The sequence below is a fragment of the Prionailurus viverrinus genome, chromosome B3 (genome assembly GCF_022837055.1).
Source record: "Prionailurus viverrinus isolate Anna chromosome B3, UM_Priviv_1.0, whole genome shotgun sequence".
NCBI classification, from domain to species: domain Eukaryota; kingdom Metazoa; phylum Chordata; class Mammalia; order Carnivora; family Felidae; genus Prionailurus; species Prionailurus viverrinus.
Window position 1 is genome coordinate 23,368,814 of NC_062566.1, and position 26,837 is coordinate 23,395,650.

General features: G+C 38.3%; 1 protein-coding gene across 4 annotated transcripts in view; it reads right to left on the reverse strand.

The window, feature by feature from the left end:
- HERC2 (HECT and RLD domain containing E3 ubiquitin protein ligase 2) overlaps positions 1–26,837 on the reverse strand; it is a 284,479-nt gene that overhangs the window by 229,530 nt on the left and 28,112 nt on the right. For all 4 annotated transcript variants that reach the window (XM_047861969.1, XM_047861966.1, XM_047861967.1 and 1 more), the window contains one exon: positions 18,936–19,073. In XM_047861969.1, the coding sequence (XP_047717925.1) occupies positions 18,936–19,073 (138 nt within the window). The remainder of the gene's footprint in view (positions 1–18,935; positions 19,074–26,837) is intronic.

The following is a 26,837-nucleotide window of genomic DNA, read 5'->3' on the forward strand; positions in this document are numbered from 1 at the left end:
AGCAAAAGCTAAAGGAATTCAGCACTACTAACCCCTTACAAAAAACGTTAAAGGGACTTCTTAAGATGAAAAGAAAGGTAACCAATTAGTAACAAGAAAATATATGAAAGTATAACTCTCACAGGAAAGAGAAATATATAGTAAAGGTAGAAGATTAATCACTTATAAACACGGTATAAAGGTTAAAAGACAAAATTAGTAAAAATACATTATATACTACAATAATTAAGAGATACACAATACAAAAAGATATAAATTATGACATAAAAATATAAAGCATGGGGGTGAGAGTAAAAAGTTTGAGCTTTAGAATGTTTTCAAACTTATGCTGTTACCAACTTAAAACAGACTTATAAATATGCAAACCTCATGCTAACCATAATACAAAAACCTACAGCAGGTACACAAAAGATAATGAGAAAGAAATCTAAGCATAACAATAAAGAAAGCCATCAAACCACAAAGAAAACAAAAGAACAGAGGAACTACAAATCAGCCAGAAAACAATTAACAAAATGGCAGTAAGCACATACTTACCAATAATCAGTTTACATGTAAGTACAGAAAGTTCTCCAATCAAAAGATATGGAGTGGCTGAATGGATAAAAGAACAAGATCTATCTATATGCTGCCTACAAGAGATTCACCTTCAGACATAAGGACACAAAGAGAAAGTGAAGAGATTAAAAAAGATATTCTGTGCAAATGACAACCAAAGCAGAGTGGGCATAGATACACTTATATCAGACAAAACAGACTTTAAAATAAAGACTGTATAAGAACCAAAGAAAAGCATTACATAATGATTTAAAAAAGCCAATGCAGGGGCACCTGGGTGGCTCACTCAGTTGAGCACCTGACTCTTGATTTCAGCTCAGGTCATCATCTCACAGTTGGTGGGACTGAGCCCCATGCTGGGCTCCACACCTTCAGCACAGATTCTCTTTCGCCCCTCTCTGACCTCCCCCACCAAAATAAATCAATAAACATTTTTTTAAAAAGTCAATCCAACAGGAGGATATAACATTTACAAATATTTATGCACCCAACAGAAGACCATATAAATATTTAAAGCAAATCTCAATAAACCAGCATGGGACTTTGATATTCTCCTTTCATCAATGGATAGATTATCCAGTCATAAAATCAGTAAGGAAATATCACCTTAATTTACACATTAGACCAGATGGACATAGCAAATATATACGGCAAAACAACTGAATATACAGTCTTCTCAAGTCAACATGGAAATTCTCCAGGATATTAAACCAACAAGAAAAGTCTTAATAAATTTAAGAATACTGAAATCACATCAAGCATCTTTTCCAACCACAATGGTATGAAACTAGAAAATCAATTAATTACAAAAAGAAAATTGGAAAATTCACAAATATGTGGAGATTCAGCAGCACACTACTTGGCAACCAACGCTTCAACCAAGAAATCAAAAGAAATCAAAAAATGCCTGGAGACAAATGAAAATAAAAATAGAGCATACCAAAACTCATGGGATGCAGCAAAAGCAGTTCTAAAAGAGATAGGCAATAAACGCCTACATCAAGAAACAAGATACATCTCAAATAAACAATCTAATTTTACACCTCAAGGAACTACCAAAAGAAGAACAAATGAAGGACAAAGTTGATAGACGTAAGGAAAAAACAAAGATCAGAGATGAAATAAAGAAATAAGTAATAAAAATCAAAAGAAAACATCAATGAAACCAAGAACTGGTTCTTTGATAATTTAAATAAAATTGACAAACATTTAGCTAAAGTCACCAAGAAAAAAAGAGAGGACTCAAAATCAGAAATGAAAGAGATGTTAGACTGACAATACAGAAATACAAAAGTTCATAAGAAACTACTATGTACTTACTACTATGTAAGAAAATTTAATCAATAATCAAAAACCTCCCAACAAAAAAATGTCCAGAACCTGATGGCTTCACTGGTAAATTCTGTCAAACATTCAAAAAAGAATTAACACCAACCCTTCTCTTAACTCTTCCAAAAAAATTGAAGAGGAGACAACACTTCCTGTATCGTTCCAATTTTAGTATATGTGCTGCCGAAGCGAGCACACCACTTCCTAACTCATTTTATAAGGCCAGAATTATAAATACCAAGGCCAGATGTGGACATCACAAGAAAAAAAAAAAATACAGGCCAATTTCCCTAATGAACATACACGCCAAAATCCATAACAAAATATTACCACACTGAATTCATAAATACATTAAAAGGACAATACATACACCATGAACATATGGGATTTATTCCCAGAGATGCAAGGATGATAAACATCCACAAATCAATCAATGTGGTGTATACATTAACAAAATGAAAAATAAAAATCATATGATAATCTCAATAGATACAGAAAAAGCATTTGAAAAAATTCACGATCCAGTTAAGATAAAAGCTCTCAACAAAGCAGGTATAGACAGAATGTAACTCAAGATAATAAAAGCCATGTATGACAAGCCTACAGCTAACAATGACTTAACAGTGAAAACCTGGAAGCTTTTCTTCAAAAATCAGGAACAAGACAAGGATGCCACTTCATTCAACATAGTATAAGAAATCCTAGCTAGAGCATTCAGGCAAGAAAAAGAAATACAGGCATCCAAATTGGAGAGGAAAAAATAAAACTGTCACTATTTGTAGATGACATGGTATTCTACAGAGAAAACTCTGAAGACCACCAAAAAAAAAAAACAAAAAACAAAAAACTGTCAGAGCTAATAAGCAAATTTAGTACAGTAAAATACAAAACTCAATACACAAAAATCTGACTCATTTCTATAAATAATGAACTATCGGAGAAATAAAGAAAACAATCCCACTTATAACTGCATCAAGACAAATAAAATACCGAAATAACCCAGAAAACCGCCAGAGGATTAGCAGAACGGAGTCTCCGGAGCCAAGCGCAGACGAGAGGCCCACAGGCCCACGGAAGAGGGTAGGAAGGACAGCGAGGCGGTGCACACTCCACGGACTGGTGGGAGGGAGCGGGGCGGAGGGGCAGCTCGCTGGCCAAGCAGAGCCCCCGAGTCTGTGACAAAAAGCGGAGGGGCCTGACGGACTATGTTCCGACAGCAAGCGCGACTTAGCGTCTGGGAGGTCGTAAGTTACCAGCTCTGCTCGGAAAGCGGGAAGGCTGGAGGACAAAGGGAGGGAGAGCTGCTGAGCCCCCGGACGACAGAGCTCAGTTTGGTGGGGAACAAAGGCGCTCGCCAGCGCCATCTCCCCCGCCCATCCCCCAGCCAAAATCCCAAAGGGAACCAGTTCCTGCCAGGGAACTTGCTCGCTCTGTGCAAACACCCAACACTGTGCTCCGCGCAAACACCCAACTCTGTGCTTCTGCGGAGCCAAACCTCCAGCAGCGGATCTGACTCCCTCCCACTGCCACAGGGCCCCTCCTGAAGTGGATCACCTAAGGAGAAGCGAGCTAAGCCTGCCCCTCCTGCCCCCGTGCACCTTGCCTACCCACCCCAGCTAATACGCCAGATCCCCAGCATCACAAGCCTGGCAGGGTGCAAGTAGCCCAGACGGGCCACGCCACCCCACAGTGAATCCCACCCCTAGGAGAGGGGAAGAGAAGGCACACACCAGTCTGACTGTGGCCCCAGCGGTGGGCTGGGGGCAGACATCAGGTCTGACTGCGGCCCCGCCCACCAACTCCAATTATACACCACAGCACAAGGGAAGCGCCCTGCAGGTCCTCACCACTCCAGGGACTATCCAAAATGACCAAGCGGAAGAATTCCCCTCAGAAGAATCTCCAGGAAATAACAACAGCTAATGAACTGATCAAAAAGGATTTAAATAATATAACAGAAAGTGAATTTAGAATAATAGTCATAAAATTAATCGCTGGGCTTGAAAATAGTATGGAGGACAGCAGAGAATCTCTTGCTACAGAGATCAAGGGACTAAGGAACAGTCACGAGGAGCTGAAAAGTGCTTTAAATGAAATGCAAAACAAAATGGAAACGATGACAGCTCGGATTGAAGAGGCAGAGGAGAGAATAGGTGAACTAGAAGATAAAGTTATTGAAAAAGAGGACACTGAGAGAAAGAGAGATAAAAATATCCAGGAGTATGAGGGGAAAATTAGAGAACTAAGCGATACACTAAAAAGAAAAAATATACGCATAATTGGTATCCCAGAGGAGGAAGAGAGGGAAAGGTGCTGAAGGGGTACTTGAAGAAATAATAGCTGGGAACTTCCCTGAACTGGGGAAGGGAAAAGGCACTGAAATCCAAGAGGCACAGAGAACTCCCTTCAGACGTAACTTGAATCGATCTTCTGCATGACATATCATAGTGAAACTGGCAAAATACAAGGATAAAGAGAAAATTATGAAAGCAGCAAGGGATAAACGTGCCCTCACATATAAAGGGAGACCTATAAGACTCGTGACCGATCTCTCTTTTGAAACTTGGCAGGCCAGAAAGAATTGGCACGAGATCTTCAGTGTGCTAAACAGAAAAAAAATGCAGCCGAGAATCCTTTATCCAGCAAGTCTGTCATTCAGAATAGAAGGACAGACAAAGGTCTTCCCAAACAAACAAAAACTGAAGGAATTTGTCACCACTAAACCAGCCCTACAAGAGATCCTAAGGGGGACCCTGTGAGACAAAGTACCAGAGACATCACTACAAGCATAAAACATACAGACATCACAATGACTCTAAACCCGTATCTTTCTATAATAACACTGAATGCAAATGGATTAAATGCGCCAACCAAAACACATAGGGCATCAGAATGGATAAAAAAACAAGACCAATCTATTTGCTGTCTACAAGAGACTCATTTTAGACCTGAGGACACCGTTAGATTGAGAGTGAGGGGATGGAGAAATATTTATCATGCTACTGGAAGCCAAAAGAAAGCTGGAGTAGCCATATTTATATCAGACAAACTAGACTTTAAATTAAAGGCTGTAACAAGAGATGAAGAAGGGCATTATATAATAATTACAGGGTCTATCCATCAGGAAGAGCTAACAATTATAAATGTCTATGCGCCAAATACCGGAGCCCCCAAATATATAAAACAATTACTCATAAACATAAGCAACCTTATTGATAAGAATGTGGTAATTGCAGGGGACTTTAACACCCCACTTACAGAAATGGATAGATCATCTAGACACATGGTCAATAAAGAAACAAGGGCCCTGAATGATACATTGGATCAGATGGACTTGACAGATATATTTAGAACTCTGCATCCCAAAGCAACAGAATATACTTTCTTCTCGAGTGCACATGGAACATTCTCCAAGATAGATCATATACTGGGTCACAAAACAGCCCTTCATAAGTTTACAAGAATTGAAATTATACCATGCATACTTTCAAACCACAATGCTATGAAGCTTGAAATCAACCACAGGAAAAAGTCTGGAAAACCTCCAAAAGCATGGAGGTTAAAGAACACCCTACTAACGAATGAGTGGGTCAACCAGGCAATTAGAGAAGAAATTTAAAAATATATGGAAACAAACGAAAATGAAAATACAACAATCCAAACGCTTTGGGAGGCAGCAAAGGCAGTCCTGACAGGACAATACATTGCAATCCAGGCCTATCTCAAGAAACAAGAAAAATCCCAAATACAAAAATCTAACAGCACACCTAAAGGAACTAGAAGCAGAACAGCAAAGGCAGCCTAAGCCCAGCAGAAGAAGAGAAATAATAAAGATCAGAGCAGAAATAAACAATATAGAAACTAAAAAAACTGTAGAGCAGATCAATGAAACCAAGAGTTGGTTTTTTGAAAAAATAAACAAAATTGACAAACCTCTAGCCAGGCTTCTCAAAAAGAAAAGGGAGATGACCCAAGTAGATAAAATCATGAATGAAAATGGAATTATTACAACCAATCCCTCAGAGATACAAACAATTATCAGGGAATACTATGAAAAATTATATGCCAACAAATTGGGACAACCTGGAAGAAATGGACAAATTCCTAAACACCCACACTCTTCCAAAACTCAATCAGGAGGACATAGAAAGCTTGAACAGACCCATAACCAGCGAAGAAATTGAATCGGTTATCAAAAATCTCCCAACAAATAAGAGTCCAGGACCAGATGGCTCCCCGGGGGAGTTCTACCAGACGTTTAAAGCAGAGATAATACCTATCCTTCTCAAGCTATTCCAAGAAATAGAAGGGGAAGGAAAACTTCCAGACTCATTCTATGAAGCCAGTATTACTTTGATTCCTAAACCAGACAGAGACCCAGTCAAAAAAGAGAACTACAGGCCAATATCCCTGATGAATATGGATGCAAAAATTCTCAATAAGATACTAGCAAATCGAATTCAACGGCATATAAAAAGAATCATTCACCATGACCAAGTGGGATTCATTCCTGGATGCAGGGCTGGTTCAACATTCGCAAATCAATCAACGTGATACATCACATTAACAAAAAAAAAGAGAAGAACCCTATGATCCTGTCAATCGATGCAGAAAAGGCCTTTGACAAAATCCAGCACCCTTTCTTAATAAAAACCCTTGAGAAAGTTGGTATAGAAGGAACATACTTAGGGGCACCTGGGTGGCGCAGTCGGTTAAGCGTCCGACTTCAGCCAGGTCACGATCTCGCGGTCCGTGAGTTCGAGCCCCGCGTCAGGCTCTGGGCTGACGGCTCAGAGCCTGGAGCCTGTTTCCGATTCTGTGTCTCCCTCTCTCTCTGCCCCTCCCCCGTTCATGCTCTGTCTCTCTCTGTCCCAAAAATAAATAAATGTTGAAAAAAAAAAATTTAAAAAAAAAAAAAAAAAGAAGGAACATACTTAAAGATCATAAAAGCCATTTATGAAAAGCCCACAGCTAACATCATCCTCAATGGGGAAAAACTGAGAGCTTATTCCCTGAGATCAGGAACACGACAGGAATGCCCACTCTCACCGCTGCTATTTAACATAGTGCTGGAAGTTCTAGCATCAGCAATCAGACAACAAAAGGAAATCAAAGGCATCAAAATTGACAATGAGGAAGTCAAGCTTTCGCTTTTTGCAGATATCATGGTTTTATACATGGAAAATCCGACAGACTCCACCAACAGTCTGCTAGAACTGATACATGAATTCAGCAAAGTTGCAGGACACAAAATCAATGTACAGAAATCAATTGCATTCTTACACACTAACAATGAAGCAACAGAAAGACAAATAAAGAAACTGATCCCATTCACAACTGCACCAAGAAGCATAAAATACCTAGGAATAAATCTAACCAAAGATGTAAAGGATCTGTATGCTGAAAACTATAGAAAGCTTATGAAGGAAATTGAAGATTTAAAGAAATGGAAAGACATGCCCTGCTCATGGATTGGAAAAATAAATATTGTCAAAATGTCAATACTACCCAAAGCTATCTCCACATTCAATGCAATCCCAATCAAAATTGCACCAGCATTCTTCTCGAAACTAGAACAAGCAATCCTAAAATTCATATGGAACCACAAAAGGCCCCGAATAGCCAAAGTAATTCTGAAGAAGAAGACCAAAGCAGGAGGCATCACAATCCCAGACTTTAGCCTCTACTACAAAGCTGTCATCATCAAGACAGCATGGTATTGGCACAAAAACAGACACATAGACCAATGGAATAGAATAGCAAGCTGAGAACTAGACCCACAAACATATGGCCAACTCATATTTGACAAAGCAGGAAAGAACATCCAATGGAAAAAAGACAGTCTCTTTAACAAATGGTGCTGGGAGAACTGGACAGCAACATGCAGAAGAATGAAACTAGACCACTTTCTCACACCATTCACAAAAATAAACTCAAAATGGATAAAGGACCTGAATGTGAGACAGGAAACCATCAAAACCTTAGAGGAGAAAGCAGGAAAAGACCTCTCTGACCTCAGCCGTAGCAATCTCTTACTCGACACGTCCCCAAAGGCAAGGGAATTCAAAGCAAAAGTGAATTACTGACACCTCATGAAGATAAAAAGCTTCTGCACAGCAAAGGAAACAACCAACAAAACTAAAAGGCAACCAACGGAATGGGAAAAGATATTTGCAAATGACATATCGGACAAAGGGCTAGTATCCAAAATCTATAAAGAGCTCACCAAACTCCACACCCGAAAAACAAATAACCCAGTGAAGAAATGGGTAGAAAACATGAATAGACACTTCTCTAAAGAAGACATCCGGATGGCCAACAGGCACATGAAAAGATGTTCAGCGTCGCTCCTTATCAGGGAAATACAAATCAAAACCACACTCAGATACCACCTCACGCCAGTCAGAGTGGCCAAAATGAACAAATCAGGAGACTATATAGATGCTGGCGAGGATGTGGAGAACCGGGAACCCTCTTGCACTGTTGGTGGGAATGCAAATTGGTGCAGCCACTCTGGAAAGCAGTGTGGAGGTTCCTCAGAAAATTAAAAATAGACCTACCCTATGACCCAGCAATAGCACTGCTAGGAATTTATCCAAGGGATACAGGAGTACTGATGCATAGGGGCACTTGTACCCCAATGTTTATAGCAGCACTCTCAACAATAGCCAAATTATGGAAAGAGCCTAAATGTCCATCAACTGATGAATGGATAAAGAAATTGTGGTTTATATACACAATGGAATACTACGTGGCAATGAGAAAAAATGAAATATGGCCTTTTGTAGCAACGTGGATGGAACTGGAGAGTGTGATGCTAAGTGAAATAAGCCATACAGAGAAAGACAGATACCATATGGTTTCACTCTTATGTGGATCCTGAGAAACTTAACAGAAACCCATGGGGGAGGGGAAGGAAAATAAATAAATAAATAAAAAGAGGTTAGAGTGGGAGAGAGCCAAAGCATAAGAGACTGTTAAAAACTGAGAACAAACTGAGGGTTGATGGGGGGTGGGAGGGAGAGGAGGGTGGGTGATGGGTATTGAGGAGGGCACCTGTTGGGATGAGCACTGGGTGTTGTATGGAAACCAATTTGACAATAAATTTCATATATTAAAAAAAAATAAATAAATAAATAAATAAATAAATAAATAAATAAAAATTAAAAAGTGCTTAACAGTTAAAAAAAAAAAAAAAGAAGAATAAAATACCTAAGAATAACTTTTTTTTTTTAATTTTTTTTTTTTTTCAACGTTTATTTATTTTTGGGACAGAGAGAGACAGAGCATGAACGGGGGAGGGGCAGAGAGAGAGGGAGACACAGAATCGGAAACAGGCTCCAGGCTCCGAGCCATCAGCCCAGAGCCTGACGCGGGGCTCGAACTCACGGACCGCGAGATCGTGACCTGGCTGAAGTCGGACGCTTAACCGACTGCGCCACCCAGGCGCCCCTAATACCTAAGAATAACTTTAACAAAGGAGGCCAAAGACCTGTACACTGAAAAATAGAAGATACAGATGAAAGAAACTGAAGATGACACAAATAAATGGAAAGATAATACGGGGCGCCTGGGTGGCGCAGTCGGTTAAGCGTCCGACTTCAGCCAGGTCACGATCTCGCGGTCTGTGAGTTCGAGCCCCGCGTCGGGCTCTGGGCTGATGGCTCAGAGCCTGGAGCCTGTTTCTGATTCTGTGTCTCCCTCTCTCTCTGCCCCTCCCCCGTTCATGCTCTGTCTCTCTCTGTCCCAAAAATAAATTTAGAAAAAAAAAAAAAAAAGTTGATAAATGGAAAGATAATACATATTCATGAACTGGAAGAATTAATATTGTTAAAATGTCCATAGTACTTAAAGCAATCTACAGATTTAAAATCCCTGTCAAAATTTCAATGGCATTTTTCATAGAAACAGAATGATCCTAATAGTTGTATGGAACCACAAAAGACCAGATAGTCAAAGCAATCTTGAGACAAAGAACAAAGCCAGAGGCACCACACTCCCTAATTTCAAACTACATTACTATGTCATACTAATCAAAACAATATGGTATCGACATAAAAACAGACACACAGGGGCGCCTGGGTGGCGCAGTCGGTTGAGCGTCCGACTTCGGCCAGGTCGCGATCTCGCGGTCCGTGAGTTCGAGCCCCACGTCGGGCTCTGGGCTGATGGCTCAGAGCCTGGAGCCTGTTTCTGATTCTGTGTCTCCCTCTCTCTCTGCCTCTCCCCCATTCATGCTCTGTCTCTCTCTGTCCCAAAAATAAATAAACGTTAAAAAAAAAAAACAAAAAAAACAGACACACAGATCAATGGAACAGATTGGAGCCCAGAAATAAATGGTCAATTAATTTACAACAAAGGAGCCAAGAATATTCAATGGAGAAAGGACAGTTTCTTCAATAAATGGTGTTGGGTAAACTGGACAGGCACACACAAAAGAATGAAACTGGACCACTATGTTACACCACACACAAAAATTCACTCAAAATGGATAAAAAACTTGGATGTAAGACCTGAAACCATAAAAATCCTAGAATTCAACATTTGTGATAAGCTCCCTGACACAGACCTTGGCAATGATTTTTTCAATCTGACACCAAAAGCAAAAATAATCAAATGGGACTATAGCAAACTAAAAAGCTTCTGCATAGCAAAGGAAACTATCAACAAAATGAAAAGGCAACCTACCAACTGGGTGAAAATATTTGCAAATGATGTATCTGATAAGGGATAAGGTGTTACTATCCAAAATATATTTTAAAAAACTCATACAACTCAATTGCAAAAAAAAAATGTAATTAAAAATGAGAAGAGGATTTGAATATACAGCTTTCCAAAGAAGACATACAGGTGGACAACAGCTATATGAAAAGGTACTCAACAACATTTATCAAGTAAATGTAAATAACAACTATAAATCAATATAACCTCACCTCTATTAGAATGGCTAGAATATAAAAAAAAAAAAAAAAAAAAAAGAAAGAATGAGTCCTGGTTAAGATGTAGAAAAAAGGCAACACTCTTACACTATTTTTGGGAATGTAAATTGGTGCAGCTACTATGGAAAACAGTAAGGAGGTTTCTCAAAAAAATCAAAAACAGAATTACCATGATTCAGTAATTCCACTTCTTGGTATTCATGTGAAGAAAACAAAAACGCTAATTTGAAAAGATATATGTACCCCCATTTTCAGCATTATTTACAATAGCCAAGAAATAGGAACAAACTAAATGTCCACTGATGGATAGATGAGTAAAGAAAATATGGTGTATATACACATTGTAATATTATTCAGACATAAAAAAGGAAATACTGCCATTTGTAACAACATAGATGGACTATGAAAGTATTATGCTAAGTGAAGTAAGTCCGACGTAAAAAGATGGATTTTGAAGGCACTATGCTAAGTGAAATAAATCAGATATAAAAAGATAAATACTAGATTATCTCACTTGTATGTGGAATGTAAAAACAAAACAAAACAAAATCAAACAAACAAAACCAAGCTCAAGGATACAGAGAACAGATTAGTAGTTGTTTGAGTCACTGGGGTAGGGTGGTTGAGGGAGCAGGCAAAACAGATAAGGGGATCTAAAGATACACATTTTCAGTTATAACATGAGTAAGTCATGTGGGTGTAGTGTTCAACAGTGACTATAGCTAATACTGTACTGCATGTTTGTAAGTTGCTAGGAGAGTGGATCTTAAAGGTTCTCATCACAGAAATTTTTTTTAATTATATATGGTGACTATGGTAACTGGACTACTATGGTGATCATTCTTATATATGTAAATACCAAATCAAGATACTATACACCTGAAACTAACATATTACATATATCATTATATCTCATACTTATTATATATCTCATACATATTATACCTCATCTTAAAAAAAGAAAAAAAAAATGAGCAGCCACAGGACCTATGGGAATATAATAAAAGATCTAACACTTTTCTCATTGAACTTCGGGTGGTTAAAGAAGGGGGTGGGATTGAAAAAGTATTCTAAGAAGTAAAGCTGAAAACTTCCCATATCAGCAAGATGTATATCTACAAATCTAAGAAGGTGAGCAAATTCCAAACAGGATGTACCCAAAGAAATCCACACTAAGACACATTAAAGGCAAAGAAAATATTGTAAAAGCAGCCAAAGAAAAACACCTTAACTATGGTGGAATAACAATTCGTGTAACAGCAAATTTTTCATCAGAAACCACAGAGGCCAGCTGAAAGCAACAAAATATTTTTAAAGTGATGGGGGAAAAAAAGGAATCATTAACACAGAATCCTAAATACAACAAAAACCTCCTTCAGGAATGAAAGGAAAATAAAACATTCTCAGATGAAGGAAAACTAAGAATATATGTCATCAGCAGACCCACACTAAAAGAATGGCTAACGGAAGTTCTCTAAACAGAATGGAAACAATAAAAGGAAAACCTTGGCACTCAGGAAGGAAGAACACTGTAAGTAATACATGGGTAAATACAATAGTATTTTCTTCATCTCTTGACTTTTCTAACATGTCTGAACCTTCACCCAAAAATTATAGTATTACCAAATGTGGTTATAAATACAAGCAACAAAATATTTAAGGCAATCATATAAACAGAAAAGGATAAAGGGAAGGTTTCTGTACATCAATCAAACTGGTTAAATGACACAACCAGGAAACTGTCCTTAGTTATATAATGTATTAACCACACAAACTACTAAAAAGGATACACAAAAAAATCAACTCAAAAACACTATAGATAAATCAAAATGAAATTCTAAAAATGGTCAAGAGAGGCAGTATGAACAAAACAAAAATGAATAAAACAGAGCAAAGAGAAAATGTAAAACAGAAGTCTTAATTTAAGCTACAATTTATCAATAATTACATGAAATTCAATGCAGTCTAAATGAAGACACCAATTAAAAGACAGATATTGGCAAAGTAGACTAAATAACAGAACCCAACTATAAGCCATATACAAGAAAGTAACTTCAAATGGGCAAAAGTAAATGGACAGAAAAAACAAAAAGCATGCAAACAGAAAGCAAGAACGGGTATATTAGTGTCAAATAAACGTCAGAGCAAAGATAATTACTAGAAACACAGAGCAACATTAAAAAATGAGAAAAGGTGCCTGGGTGGCTCAGTCAGTAAAGTGTTTGACTTAGGCTCAGGTCATGAACTCACAGTTCATGACTTCAAGCCCCCAATCAGACTCTGTGTTGACAACTCAGAGCCTGGAGCCTGCTTTGGATTCTGTGTCTCCCTCTCTCTCTGTTCCTCCCCACTTGTACTCTGTCTCCCTCTCCCTCAAAAATAAGATTAAAAAACAAAATTTTTTTTTCAATATATGAAATTTATTGTCAAATTGGTTTCCATACAACACCCAGTGCTCATCCCAAAAGGTGCCCTCCTCAATACCCATCACCCACCCTCCTCTCCCTCCCACCCCCCATCAACCCTAAGTTTGTTCTCAGTTTTTAAGAGTCTCTTATGCTTTGACTCTCTCTCCCACCCTAACCTCTTTTTTTCTTTTTTTTCTTCCCCTCACCCATGGTCTTCTGTTAAGTTTCTCAGGATCCACATAAGAGTGAAAACATATGGTATCTGTCTTTCTCTGTATGGCTTATTTCACTTAGCATAACACTCTCCAGTTCCATCCACGTTGCTACAAAGGGCCATATTTCATTCTTTCTCATTGCTGTTGACTGCCACAATTTCTTTATCCATTCATCATTTGGTGGACATTTAGGCTCTTTCCATAATTTGGCTATTGTTGAGAGTGCTGCTATAAACATTGGGGTACAAGTGCCCCTATGCATCAGTACTCCTGTATCCCTTGGGTAAATTCCTAGCAGTGCTATTGCTGGGTCATAGGGTAGATCTTAAAAAAAAAAATTTTAATGAGATAATTGTCAATCCACCATTAAAACATAATAATTCTAAATGTGTATGCACCAAACCACAAAATATGTGAACAACAACAACAAAAAAAAAAAAAAACTGAAAAGAGAAAAGGACATTTACATACCCTTACAGTTGAAGACCTCAACATTTCTCTCAACAACTGACACAACAAGACACAAAAGAATGCAACAACACCACTGGATCTACCCACAGGATCTTGGATTGGAACAACCAACACAATCTAATCAACATGTTTCAAACACTCCAGCAAATAGTAGAATACACAATCATTAACAACAAATATCAAAACAGTTATATCCTGAGCCACAAAACAAACCTCAACAAATTTAAAAGAAGTGAAATCACAGAGTATGTTCTCCAAAACAATGGAAACAAACTAGAAACAGAAAAATTCAGTTACAGAAAAATAATGGGAAAATCGCCATACTCCTGGGAACAAAACAACACACTCTTAAATAATCCATGGGTCAAAGAGGAAGGGATATCAAAAATATACTGACTTGGGGCACCTGGGTGGCTCAGTCGGTTGAGCATCCGACTTCGGCTCGGGTCACGATCTCGCGGTGTGTGAGTTTGAGCCCCGCGTTGGGCTCTGTGCTGACTGCTCAGAGCCTGGAGCCTGTTTCGGATTCTGTGTCTCCCTCTCTCTCTGACCCTCCCCCGTTCATGCTCTGTCTCTCTCTGTCTCAAAAATAAATACATGTTAAAAAAAAAAAAAAAAATATATATATATATATATATATATATTGACTTGAATTAAGTTGTAAATAGAACACAGCAAAATGCAGGGCATGGGGGGAGTTAAAGCAGTCATGAGAGAAATGTACAGTACTGGCGCGCCTGGTGGTTCAGTTGCTTGAGTGTCCCACTCTTGATTTCAGCTCAGGTCATGATCTGATGGGTCATGAGATCAAGCCCCGCATCAGGCTATGCACTGACACTGCAGAGCCTGCTTGGGATTCGCTCTATCCCTTCTCTCTATACCACTTCCTTGCTTGTGTTTGCTTGCTTCTCAAAATAAATAAATAAACTTTAAAAAACAAAAAGAAATGTACAGTACTAAATACATCATCTGAAAAGTGGGAAACTTTCAAATCAATAAATATAAGCTCCCATCTCAGCAACTTAGGAAAAAAATAGCAAGATAAATCAAAAAGTAAGCAAAAAAAAATGGAAATAACTAAGAGCAAAAACAGTAAGATTGAAAATGGAAAAAACAGTAGAGAAAAATCAATAAAACAGAGAACTGGTTCTTTCAAAAGATCACAAAAACTGACACACCCATAAACAGGACTGACAAAAAACAAAAAGAGAACAGACATGAATTACAAATATCAAGAAAGAAACTGGCTCAGGGCTCCTGGGTGGCTCAGTCGGTTAAGCGTCCAACTCTTGATTTCGGCTCAGGTCATTATCTCAGTGTTCATGAGATCAAGCCCCATGTCGGGCTCTACAATGACAGCACGGAGCCTGCTTGAGATTCTCTCTTGCGCTCCCTCTTTCTCTGATCCTCCCCCATTCACACTCCTACTCTCCCAAAATAAACTTAAAAAAAAGAAAGAAAGAAATGGGCTCTACAGATAATTAGGAGCTATTAGGGAACAATTCTACACATATAAATTAGACAACTTAGACAAAATGGGCAGATTCCTCAAAAAATACAAACTACCCCAACTCAGCAAATATAAAACAGATCATTTAAATTGCCATACAACTGGGGCACCTGGGCGGGTCAGTTGGTTTGACTTTGGCTCAGGTCATGATCTCACAGTTCATGGGCTCAAGCCCCACGTTGGGCTCTGTGCTGACAGCTCAGAGCCTGGAGCCTGCTTTGGATTCTGTGTCTCCCTCTCCTTCTGCTGCTCCCCAACTCATGCTCACTCTCTCTCTCTCTCTCTCTCAAAAATGAATAAACATTAAAAAAAAAAAAACTTTTTAGGGGCGCCTGGGTGGCTGTCAGTTGAGCATCCGACTTCAGCTCAGGTCATGATCTCACAGTTCATGAGTTTGGGCCCCACACTGGGTTCTGTGCTGACAGCTCAGAGCCTGGAGCCTGCTTCAGATTCTGTGTCTCCCTCTCTCTCTGCCCCTCTCCCACACACACTCTGTCTCTCTCTGCCTCTCAAAAATAAATAAACATTAAAAAAATAATAAAAAAATAAATTAAATTAAAATTAAAAATTAAAAAAAATTTTAAAAAGAAAAAAAACTGCCATACAACTATTAAGAAAACTGAATTCATAATTTAAGAATCTCAAAAAGGAAATCACAAGATTCAGATTGCTTCACTGAAGAATGTTACCAAATATTAAAACATAATTGACAGATTCTAAACAATCTCTTCTGTAATACAGAAAAGGGAATACTCCCAATACATTTTAAGAAGCTAGTATTAGCATGATATCAAAACCCAAAACAGTACCAAAAAAAAAAAAATTACAGAATATTGTTCTCGTGAATTTGGGCACAAAAATCTTTAACAAAATATTAGTAAGTAAAATTAACTTAATTCTAGAATTAATAAAAAGAACATCATCACCAAGTGGTGTTTATTCCAAGAATGCAAAGCTGGTTCAATAGTCAAAAATCAGATCCTTCCTATTAACAAACTAAAGGGGGGAAAAAAATCACATGACAAATCAAGCAATGTAGAAAAAGCATTGGATAAAATTCGACACTCATTCACAATAAAAACTTTCAGGAAACTGGAATAGACAGGAACTTCTTCACCTTTATAAAAAGCATCTATAAAACTTATGCTAACATTATAGTTAACAATGAAAAGACTAAATGTTTTCCCCTAAGATCAGGAATAAAGTAAGGCTGCTCTCACCACTTTTATAAAACATAGTAAAGAAGTTCTAGCCAGAACAATAAGGCAAAAAAATGTAATAGAAAACACATAGATTGGAAAGGGAGAAATAAAACTGATTGTCTACATAGAAAATTCAAGAAAGCCTCCTAGAGTAATAAGGTTGCAGGATACAAGATAAACATATAGAAATAAATTGTATTTCTATATACTAGCAATGAATACATGGATATTAAATTATCCACTAGCAATGAACACATGGATATTAAATTATCCAAAAGTTATTTAACAATTTGTAAGGAAAGGCAAAGGAACCAGAACAGCTAGAACAATATGAAAAAATAATAATAAAGTGGGAAGAACCAGTCTATCTGATTTTAAAACTTACTCTTAGTTATAGTAATGAAGAGCATGCTGTGGGCAGAGAGATACACATATGGATTAGAACAGAATAGAGAAACCAGAAATAGACCACACAAGGATACCCAAATAATTCTTGACAAACGTGCAAAACCAATTCAATGGAAAAAAGGTAGCCTTTTCAAAAAATGGTGGAGCAATTATTTATAAGCAAAATAATAATAATAAAATAAAAAATAAAAAAAAAACCACTTGACTTAAACCTCACATTGCACACAAAATTTAACTCAAATGAAACAGGAGCATACATGAAAAACATAAAACTACAAAACTTTTAGAGAAAAAACAGAGGAAAATCTTCAGGCTCAAGGTCTAGGCAAAGAAGAGAAGGAAGAGGAGGAGGAGGAAGAAAAAGAAAGCAAAATCTATACTGAACTTTATCAAAATTTTGAAACTTTTGCTGCGCTAAAGACACTGTTGAGAGGGTGAAAAGATAAGCTATGAACTGAGAGAAATTATTTGCAAACCATATATAAGACAAAGGACTAGTATCTGGAATATATACAGAAGTGTAAAAACACCATGATAGAAAGAAAAAGAAAAATCTAACATGAATAGGTATTCTACTGACGAAGATACACAGATGGTAAACAGCCACAGGATTCTGCAAGTTAAAACCATAATGAGATACCACACCACACACCTAATAATAAAAAAAAGTGACAACACCAAAAGATGGTGAGGACACAGAGAAACAGGATCACTCATACGCTGCTGGAAATGAAATGGTGTAGCCACTGTGGAAAAGTTTGCCAGGTCCTCAAAAAATTAAACACAGAATTACTACATGATGCAGCAATTCCATTCCTGGGTATATACACAAATAACTGAAAGCAGAACTTATGTATACTTACACTCATAGCAGCATTATTCACAACAGCTAAAAGATAGCAGCAACATACATGCCCATCCATGGATGAAAGGATAAACAAAATGTGATCTATACATATAATGGACTATTATTCAACCTTTAAAAGGAAGGAAATTCTCACACATACTACAACATAGATGAACCTTGAAGACATTATGCTAAATAATGAAATAAGCCAGACATAAAAGGACAAATACTTTATGATTCCACTTACACAAGGTAACCAACTAGTCAAAATCCTAAAGACAGAAAGTAGAATTGTGTTTCCAGGGGCTGAGGGTAGGGAAGAAACATGAGTTACCATTTAATAAGTATAAAGTTTCCTTCAGTTTGGGAATATGAAAAGGTTCTGTAAATGGATGGTGGTGATGATTACAAAACATTGTGAGTATGTTTAATGTCACTGAATTGTATACTTAAAAGTGGTTGAACCAGTCAATTGTATGTTATGTAGAATTTACCATAATATAAAAAAAATTGTTAAGTTAAATTTTTAAGAGTTCCATAACTGGGGGTGCCTGAGTGGCTCAGTCAGTTAAGTGTCTGACTTTGGTTCAGGTCATGATCTTGCAGTCCATGAGTTCAAGCCCCATATCGGGCTCTGTGCTAACAGCTCAGAGCCCGGAGCCTGCTTCAGATTCTGTGTCTCCCTCTCTTTCCTCCCCTTCCCCACTTGCGCCCTGTCTCTCTCTCAAAAATAAAGAAACATTAAAAAAATTTTTTTAAAGAATTCCATAACTGTGACATCTGGATGGCTCAGTCGGCTTAGCATCCAACTCTTGATTCCGACTCAGGCCATGATCCCAGGGTCATGGGTTCAAGCCCCACGTTGGGCTGTGTGCTGAGCATGAAACCAGCTTAAGATTCTCTCTCGCTTCCCCTCTGCTCCTCTCCCTCACACTCTCTCTCTAAAATAAATTTTAAAAAAAGAATTCCACTACCAAAAAACAAATGTTCATCTGGTCCATCTGATACTTTCCAAAGTACCAGAATCTCAGAAGTTCAGAATACATACCTGGTTGTTTGCCCCATACCCAGCTCTCTAGGATTGATCTGGCCCTACATGCAGGTGCAGGAGTTTCTTCTTCATCTCTTTTCTCTTTGTCATTCAGATCTTCTTTCTTTGTTCCACTTTGAGTATCAACTCCATCATCTAAAAAATTAAAAATCAAAAAAATATCTACAAATTCCTTTTCAAAATGTAGCATCCACTTGTCAGTCTCTTTGCAAATGTCCCTCCCAAAAATGGAAAGTTCATTACAATACTCAACATTAGCTGAAAATTTGAGGATTAAAAGAAAATTATATGAATCATCACCACACATACAGTGTGATTTATGAAGTAATGAATGGCCCAGTAACCTTTTAATAAAGAAATCAATATATCATTCAAACTCTTCTTTGAAGCATGTCTTCTAAAATATTCCATCAATTCCTTACTACATTTCACAACTAAGAAACTTAGTCTTTTTTTTTTAATTTCCTTAAATAATCTCAACACCCAACTTGGGGCTCAAACTCATGACCCCAAGATCAACAGTCATGTGTTCTACCCACTGAGCCAGCCAGGTGCCCCCCAGAAACTTAGCTTTGATATCACCTAATTGAATTTCATGTGAACTGCTTTTATCCAGTGACCCTCAAGTGCATCCAAAAGAAGGGAGGATGTGTAATGGGAGCATGATTCAATAATCATTTTTAACTCTATATATTGCCCTACTCCACCGAGAACCACTGCTACACAGGACCACCACCATTGACAGAGTATAATTCAGGAGTTTTGGGACCCAAAAGTTGAAAACCATGACTTTAGACCACTGACAATTTAGGTTTCAGTCAAGAACAAATGTCATGAAACTCCTTACAGAGCAAATAAAGACACAGCTCACCTAAACCTTGATGTCCTATCCTAGAAGGCCAATACTAAATGAATTATTTTCTACATAATTAGAAATACACATATAAATCTGCAAAAGAGATATCATATTACAAACAGGAGTATCTAAAAATAACTAAAACCAACAAGTGACAAGTACTCAGGAAACTCCCGTATTCTATAAGAAAATTATCAGATATCAAACAGGAGAAATCCCAAACGACTAATGCTATGAAGAGTTACTCAAACTCATGTTTATAAAAATATAAACTAAAACAATAAAATACTACATTGCATTCACCAAATTGGCAATCATTTGTAAACTAAAATATAAGCTCCAAGACAGGATTTTTTCCCCCTCTTCATCTGGTACTTGGTTATCCCAAGTACCTAGAACAACGCATGCCAAGAAGTAAGCCTTCAATGATCTGTTGGATAATTAAGTAACGTGAAGTGTCAGTGGAAATGTGGGGCTAGAGGCACAGGTGGCCAAAGGGTAGACAGATGTTTTTTGAAATATGTACATTTTTATACATTGCAAATATAAAATCACATAGCATCTCTAATGCTTGCTTAAGTCATAGAAAAAGACCTGGAATGAGGTTCTCAGCCCTCAGAAGCACTGGGTGAGGGGTATGCATATACACACTTCTATACACATGCGCACACATATCTTTGATACCACGCCTGAGTTCTGTTACCTGAGATTCTGGTTGAGTTGCTCTGGGACAGGACCTGGGCACTACCTTTTTTAAGTTGCTAAGTATTTCTAATATTCAGCCAGTATTAAGGATCACTAGCACAGAAGATATAATTTTACTAATAACTCAGTGTAAATGCAACTGACCAAACAACATGGTAGATTTTTTTGGTTTTTTTTTAATACAATTTATTGTCAAATTGGCTAACATACAGTATGTACAGTGTGTTCTTGGTTTGGGGGGTAGATTCCCATGGCTCATCGCTTACATACAACACCCAGTGCTCATCCCAACAAGGGCCCTCCTCAATGCCCATCAGCCATCTTTCCCTCTCCTCCACCCCATCATCAACCCTCAGTTTGTTCTCTGTATTTAAGAGTCTCTTATTGTTTGCCTCCCTCCCTCTCTGTAACTGTTTTTTCCCCTTCCCTTCCCCCATGGTCTTCTGTTCAGTTTCTCAAGATTCACATGAGTGAAAACATGATATCTGTCTTTCTCTGACTGACTTATTTCACTCAGCATAATACCTTCCAGTTCCATCCACACTGCTGCAAATGGCATGATTTCATTCTTTCTCATTGCCAAGTAGTATTCCATTGTATATATTAACCATATCTTCTTTATCCATTCATCAGTTGATAGGCATTTAGGCTTTTTCCATAATCTGGCTATTGTTGAAAGCACTGCTATAAACATTGGGGTACATGTGCCCCTATGAATCAGTACTCCTGTATCCTTTGATAAATTCCTAGTAGTGCTATTGCTGGGTTGTAGGGTAGTTCTATTTTTAATTTTTTGAGGAACCTCCATACTGTTTTCCAGAGCGGCTGCACCAGTTTGCATTCCCACAAACAGTGCAAGAAGGTTTCCATTTCTCCACATCCTCATCAGTATCTGTTGTTTCTTGAGTTGTTCATTTTAGCGACTCTGACCAGTGTGAGGTGGTATCTCGGTGTGGTTTTGATTTGTATTTCCCTGATGATGAGTGACACTGAGCATCTTTTCATGTGTCTCTGGCCATCTGGATGTCTTCTTTGGAAAAGTGTCTATTCATGTCTTCTGCCCATTTCTTCACTGGATTATTTGTTTTTCAAGTAACAATGGTAGTGTTTTAGATACCACAACCTCTCTTAATGTAACAAACTAAGGCCACACAAAATAAAACTTTTTTTTTAAAGTAAGACAAGTGAGAGGAGAGGCCAAATAACTATGGCACTTGTGTTTTTAACAAGTTACTGTCTTTTTGCTAAAAACTAAATAATGAAAGAATTGTTACAGAGTTTTTTAATTAAGAACAGGGGTTTGCAAAATTTTGGGGTTTTTGCATAAGTGTGAGAGAAGTGTCCAAGTGTCCTGGAATGAAAACCCGATTCTCCAAATTCAATCTTTTACACGCAGTTAGGCATAAGATCAGTCAACATCTCTAACCTTCAGTTCTGCCATCAGTGAAAGCTCAGAAGCCCACCTCCAACCTGCTATATGACAGAGGAACACCAGCATCTGCATGGAGGACTTGGACCCAGCTCGCATGTGTCATCCCATTTGCTCCTCACCAGACACAAATAACCTTACTAGATATCTAGACCCCAACCTCCTGGAGACTGACTGGCATTCTGTAGAGGAAGAGGCAGGTCACCAGAACCCCAAATCTTTCCTGTAACTCAGAAGATCATCACTATGAGTTACTGCACAAAACAGAAAATGCCAGAATACTGAGAAAATTTGGAGAGGGAGAGAGGGAAGGGAGAAGGGGAGGAAAGAGAGACAAAGACAGAGAATCAAAGGCTAGCACAGAAAGAAAAGGCAAGGTTAAAGCAGAGAATGGTTTCAAAGCATTACCCTCTGGGTTGTGGGCCCTGTACTGGTCCACTGCACCCATCACTCCATTGTCCACGCCTCTGTCACAACAAAGATCCTGATCCCCAAGTCTGTAGAGAAAACATCCACGGCAGCAGTGGGCACAGCAAAGGGGTTAATTCAAGGCCAGTGTACACTAGGGTCCTTAAATCCTATAAAGCAACCAGTGCCATAAGGGAGGCTCCTAGCCCTGACAATACTGACTTGAAGCTCTTAGGAGGAAAAAAAAAATTAAACTGAAACAAAGGTCCACAATTTGACCCAACTGGAACCCCAAAGTTTACTGAAAGAACTTATACGACAAAAAGATAAATGAGCTTTCATGACTCTATAATACAGGGTTCTTTTTATTCATACTCGGCTGTGTTGATTAAACTTGTTTACAATGAACATTATCATTCCATTAATTTAAAAATGTTTAGGGGCACCTGTGTACCTCAGTCAGTTAAGCATCTGACTCTTGATCTCAGCTCAGGCAATGATCTCACAATCATGAGGTCGAGCCCCATGTCCGCCTCTGCAGGGACAGCATGAAGTCTGCTTGGAATTCTCTCTCTCCTCTCTCTCTGCCTCTCCCCTGCTTGTGCGCACACACTCTCTCTCTCAAATAAAACTTTTTAAAAAATTATTAAAAATATGTAAACCTACTTTTCATGTTTTTAATTTAAATTTTAGTTAACATACAATGCAATATTGGTTTCAGGAGAATTCAGTGATTTATCACTTACATACAACACCCAGTGCTCATCACAACAAGGGCTCTCTTTTAACACACATCACCCATCAAGCACATCTCCCACCCACTTCCCTCCAACAACCCTAAGTTTGTTTCTATCGCTAAGATTCTCTGTGGTTTGTTTCCCTCTCTTCTCTTTTTCCCACCACTTCCCATGTGTTCATGTTTCGTTTCTTAAATTCCACATGAATGAAATCATATGGTATTTGTCTTTCTCTAATTAACTTATTTCACTTAGCATAATACATTCTAGCTCCATCCACATCGTTTCAAATAGCAAGATTTCATTCTCTTGATGAAACACACTCCATCTTCCCTATCCATTCATCAGTCAACGTACATTTGGGCTCTTTCCACAGTTTGGCTATTGTTGATAATGCTGCTATAAACAATGGGATGCATGTACCCTTTCGAATCTTTATTTTTGTATCCTTTGGGTAAATACCAAATATTCAATTGCTAGATTGTAGGGCAGTTCTATTTTTAGTTTCATGAAGAACCTCCATACTGTTCTCCAAAGTAGCTGCACCAGTTTGCATTCCCACCAACAGTGCAAGAGGGCTCCCCTTTCTCTGTATCCTTGCCAACACCTGTTGTTTCTTGTGTTGGTAATTTTAGCCATTCTGAGAGATGTGAGGTTATATCTCATCATGGTTTTGATTTGTATTTCCCTGAACATGAGTGATGTTGAGCATCTTTTCATGCATCTGTTAGCCATCAGGATGTCTTCTTTGGAAAAGTGTCTATTCATTCTTCTGCCCATTTCTTAACTGAGTTGTTTTTTGGGTGCTGAGTTTGATAAATTCTGTATAGATTTTGGGTACTAACCCATTATCAGATATGTCATTTGCAAATATCTTCTCACATTCTGTTAGGCTGCCTTTTAATTTTGTTGATTACTTCCTTCACTGTGCAGAAGCTTTTTATCTTGATGAAGTCCCAGTAGTTCACGTTTGCTTCTGTTTCCCTTGACTCTGGTGACATATCTAGTAAGAAGTTGCTCTGGTCAAGCTCAAAGAGGTTGCTGACTGTGTTCTCCTCTAGGATTTTGATGATTTCCTGTCTCACATTTAGGTCTTTCATCCCTTTTGAGTTTATTTTTGTGTAAGGTGTAAGAAAGTGGTCCAGGTTCATTCTTCTGCATTTCACCATCCAGTTTTCCCAACACCCATTGCTGAAGAGACGGTCTTTTTTCCATCAGCTATTCTTTCCTGTTTTGTCGAAGATGAGTTGACCAATATAGTTGTGGGTCCATTTCTGGGTTTTCTATTCTGTTCCACTGATCTATGTGTCTGTGTTTGTGCTGGTACCATACTGTCTTGATGACTACAGCTTTATAATATAGCTTGAAATCCAGAATCATGATGCCGCCAGTTTTTTCTTTTTCAGAACTGCTTTGGCTATTCCAGTCTTCTGTGGTTCCACACAAATTTTTGGGGGTTGTTTGTTTTAGCTCTGTGAAGAATGCTGGTGGTATTTTCATGGGGACTGCATTAAATGCGCAGACTGTTTTGGGTAGTATGGATATTTTAAGAATGTTTGTTCTTCCAATCCATGAGCATGGAATGCTTTTCCATTTCTTTGCATCTTCTTCAATTCTTTCATAAGTCTTCTATAGTTTTCAGAGCACAGATCTTTTACCTCTTTAGTTAGGTTTATTCCTAGGTATCTTATTGGTTTTGGTGCAATTATAAATGGGACTGATTCCTTAATTTCTTTTTCTACTGCTTCATTATCGGTGTACAGAAATGCAACAGATTTCTGCACGTTGATTTTATATCCTACAACTTTGCTGAATTCAAGGATTAGCTCTAGCAATTGTTTGGTGGAGTCTTTCAGGTTTTCTACATAGAGTATCATGTTGTCCGCAAATAGTGAAAGTTTGACTTCTTACTTGCTGATCTGTATGCCCTTTATTTCCTTTTGTTGTCTGATTGCTTGGTCTTTCAATACTATGTTAAATAGTAAAGGTGAGAGTGGGCATCCTTGTCTTGTTCTTGACCGTAGGGGAAAGGCTCTCACTTTCTCCCTACTGAGGATGATATTAGCTGTGGGTCTTTCACATATGGCCTTTATGATGTTGAGGTTGTTTTATCTATCCCTACTTTGTTGAGTTTTTATCCAGAATGTATTTCATCAAATGCTTTTTCTGCATCTACTGAGAGGATCATATGGTTCTTATCCTTTATTTTAGGAATGTGGTGTAGAAATAACCAGCCTTGCATCCCAGGAATAAATCCCACTTAATCATAATAAATAATTCTTTTCATGTACTGTTGAATTCTATTTGCTAGTATATTGTTGAGAATTTTTATATATGTTACAGGTTCTGAATTAACTTTAGTATCCGCTAAAATGCACCAATTGGCAAACCCCCAGGGATTTTAATCAATAGTGGGGCTCAGATTACATTTATGCCTGGAGATCCCACTAAATGTAAACAAAGTACCCCCTATAATCTTAGGAAAATTACTACATATAATCTATAGGACAACAGGTATGCCTTATTTTAACCATCAGAACTATTGTCTTGCCTAAATTTCCCCTGGTCATAGCAACTACTGCCCTAAAATATCCCATCGTAGGCCTAGATGCTCTGACACAATGAATAATTAATTAAAATTAAGTATTTAGCAATTATAAATTGGCTTAACAAATATGGGACCTGTTATACAATGAACTTTGTCCTCCAAAAAGATGTTTAAGTTCTTATCTCCAGTACCTATGAATGTGACCTTATTTGCAAAAACGGTCTTTGCAGATGACCAAGTTAAGATGAAGCCATCAGGAGGGCACCTGGGTGGCTCAGTTGTCTGTGTGTATGCCTCTTGATTTAGGCTGAGGTCATGATCTCACTGTTTGTGGGTTCAAGCCCCACAGCAGGCTCTTCACTGGCAGTGCAGAGTCTTTTAGGATTCTCTCTCTCCCCCTCTCTCTGCCCCTTCCTTGCTCTCTCTCTTTCTCTCTCTCTCTCTCTCTCTCTCTCTCTCAAAATAAACAAATGAACATTAAAAAAAAAAAATGTTTTAATGATGAAATCATTAGGGTGGGCCCTAATCCAGTATAACTAGTATCCTCACAAAAAGAGGAAATTTGAACACAGAACACAGATATACACAGAAGAAAGACAATGTGAAAACACAGGGAGACAATGTCATCTAGAAGCCAATGAGAGAGGCTTGGAAGACCCTTCTCTCTTAGTCCTCAAAAGGATACAACCCTGTTGACACCTTGATTTCAGACCTGTAGACTGAAGAACTGTGAGACAATACGTTTCTGTTGTTTAAGCTTCCTAATTTGTAGTATTCTGTTACAGCAGGCCTAGGAAATTAATAACAAATATTCCTTTTCACACCCTCAGAGACTTTTTCACTAAAGAGGCTTCAGGAACTTACTTCCTAAACTTACTTCCTTACTTGCAGGCCCCCTGGAGTCTCCAAACCACCTGTAATGACAACATATTGCCCGGGGGCTTCAGATGTAAGGGCTCTTACCAGCCCTACACTATGCATCATTGGAGTGGAAACTGCTGGCCATATACTGAGTTTTCCTGGAAACAGAGGCTCCCAAAGAACCTGAGCCTATGACCGCCCACACTCAGCTCCCCACTATGCTTTGGGTCATGGAAGCAACCTCCCTACAAGCCTGACACAGCTATAACATGGAACCAAACCTGGGCCCCTTTGCCCACTTGTACAAGGGGGTGGACTCCCCTGTTCTCAGTCCCTTTTCTAATGCCACAATGCT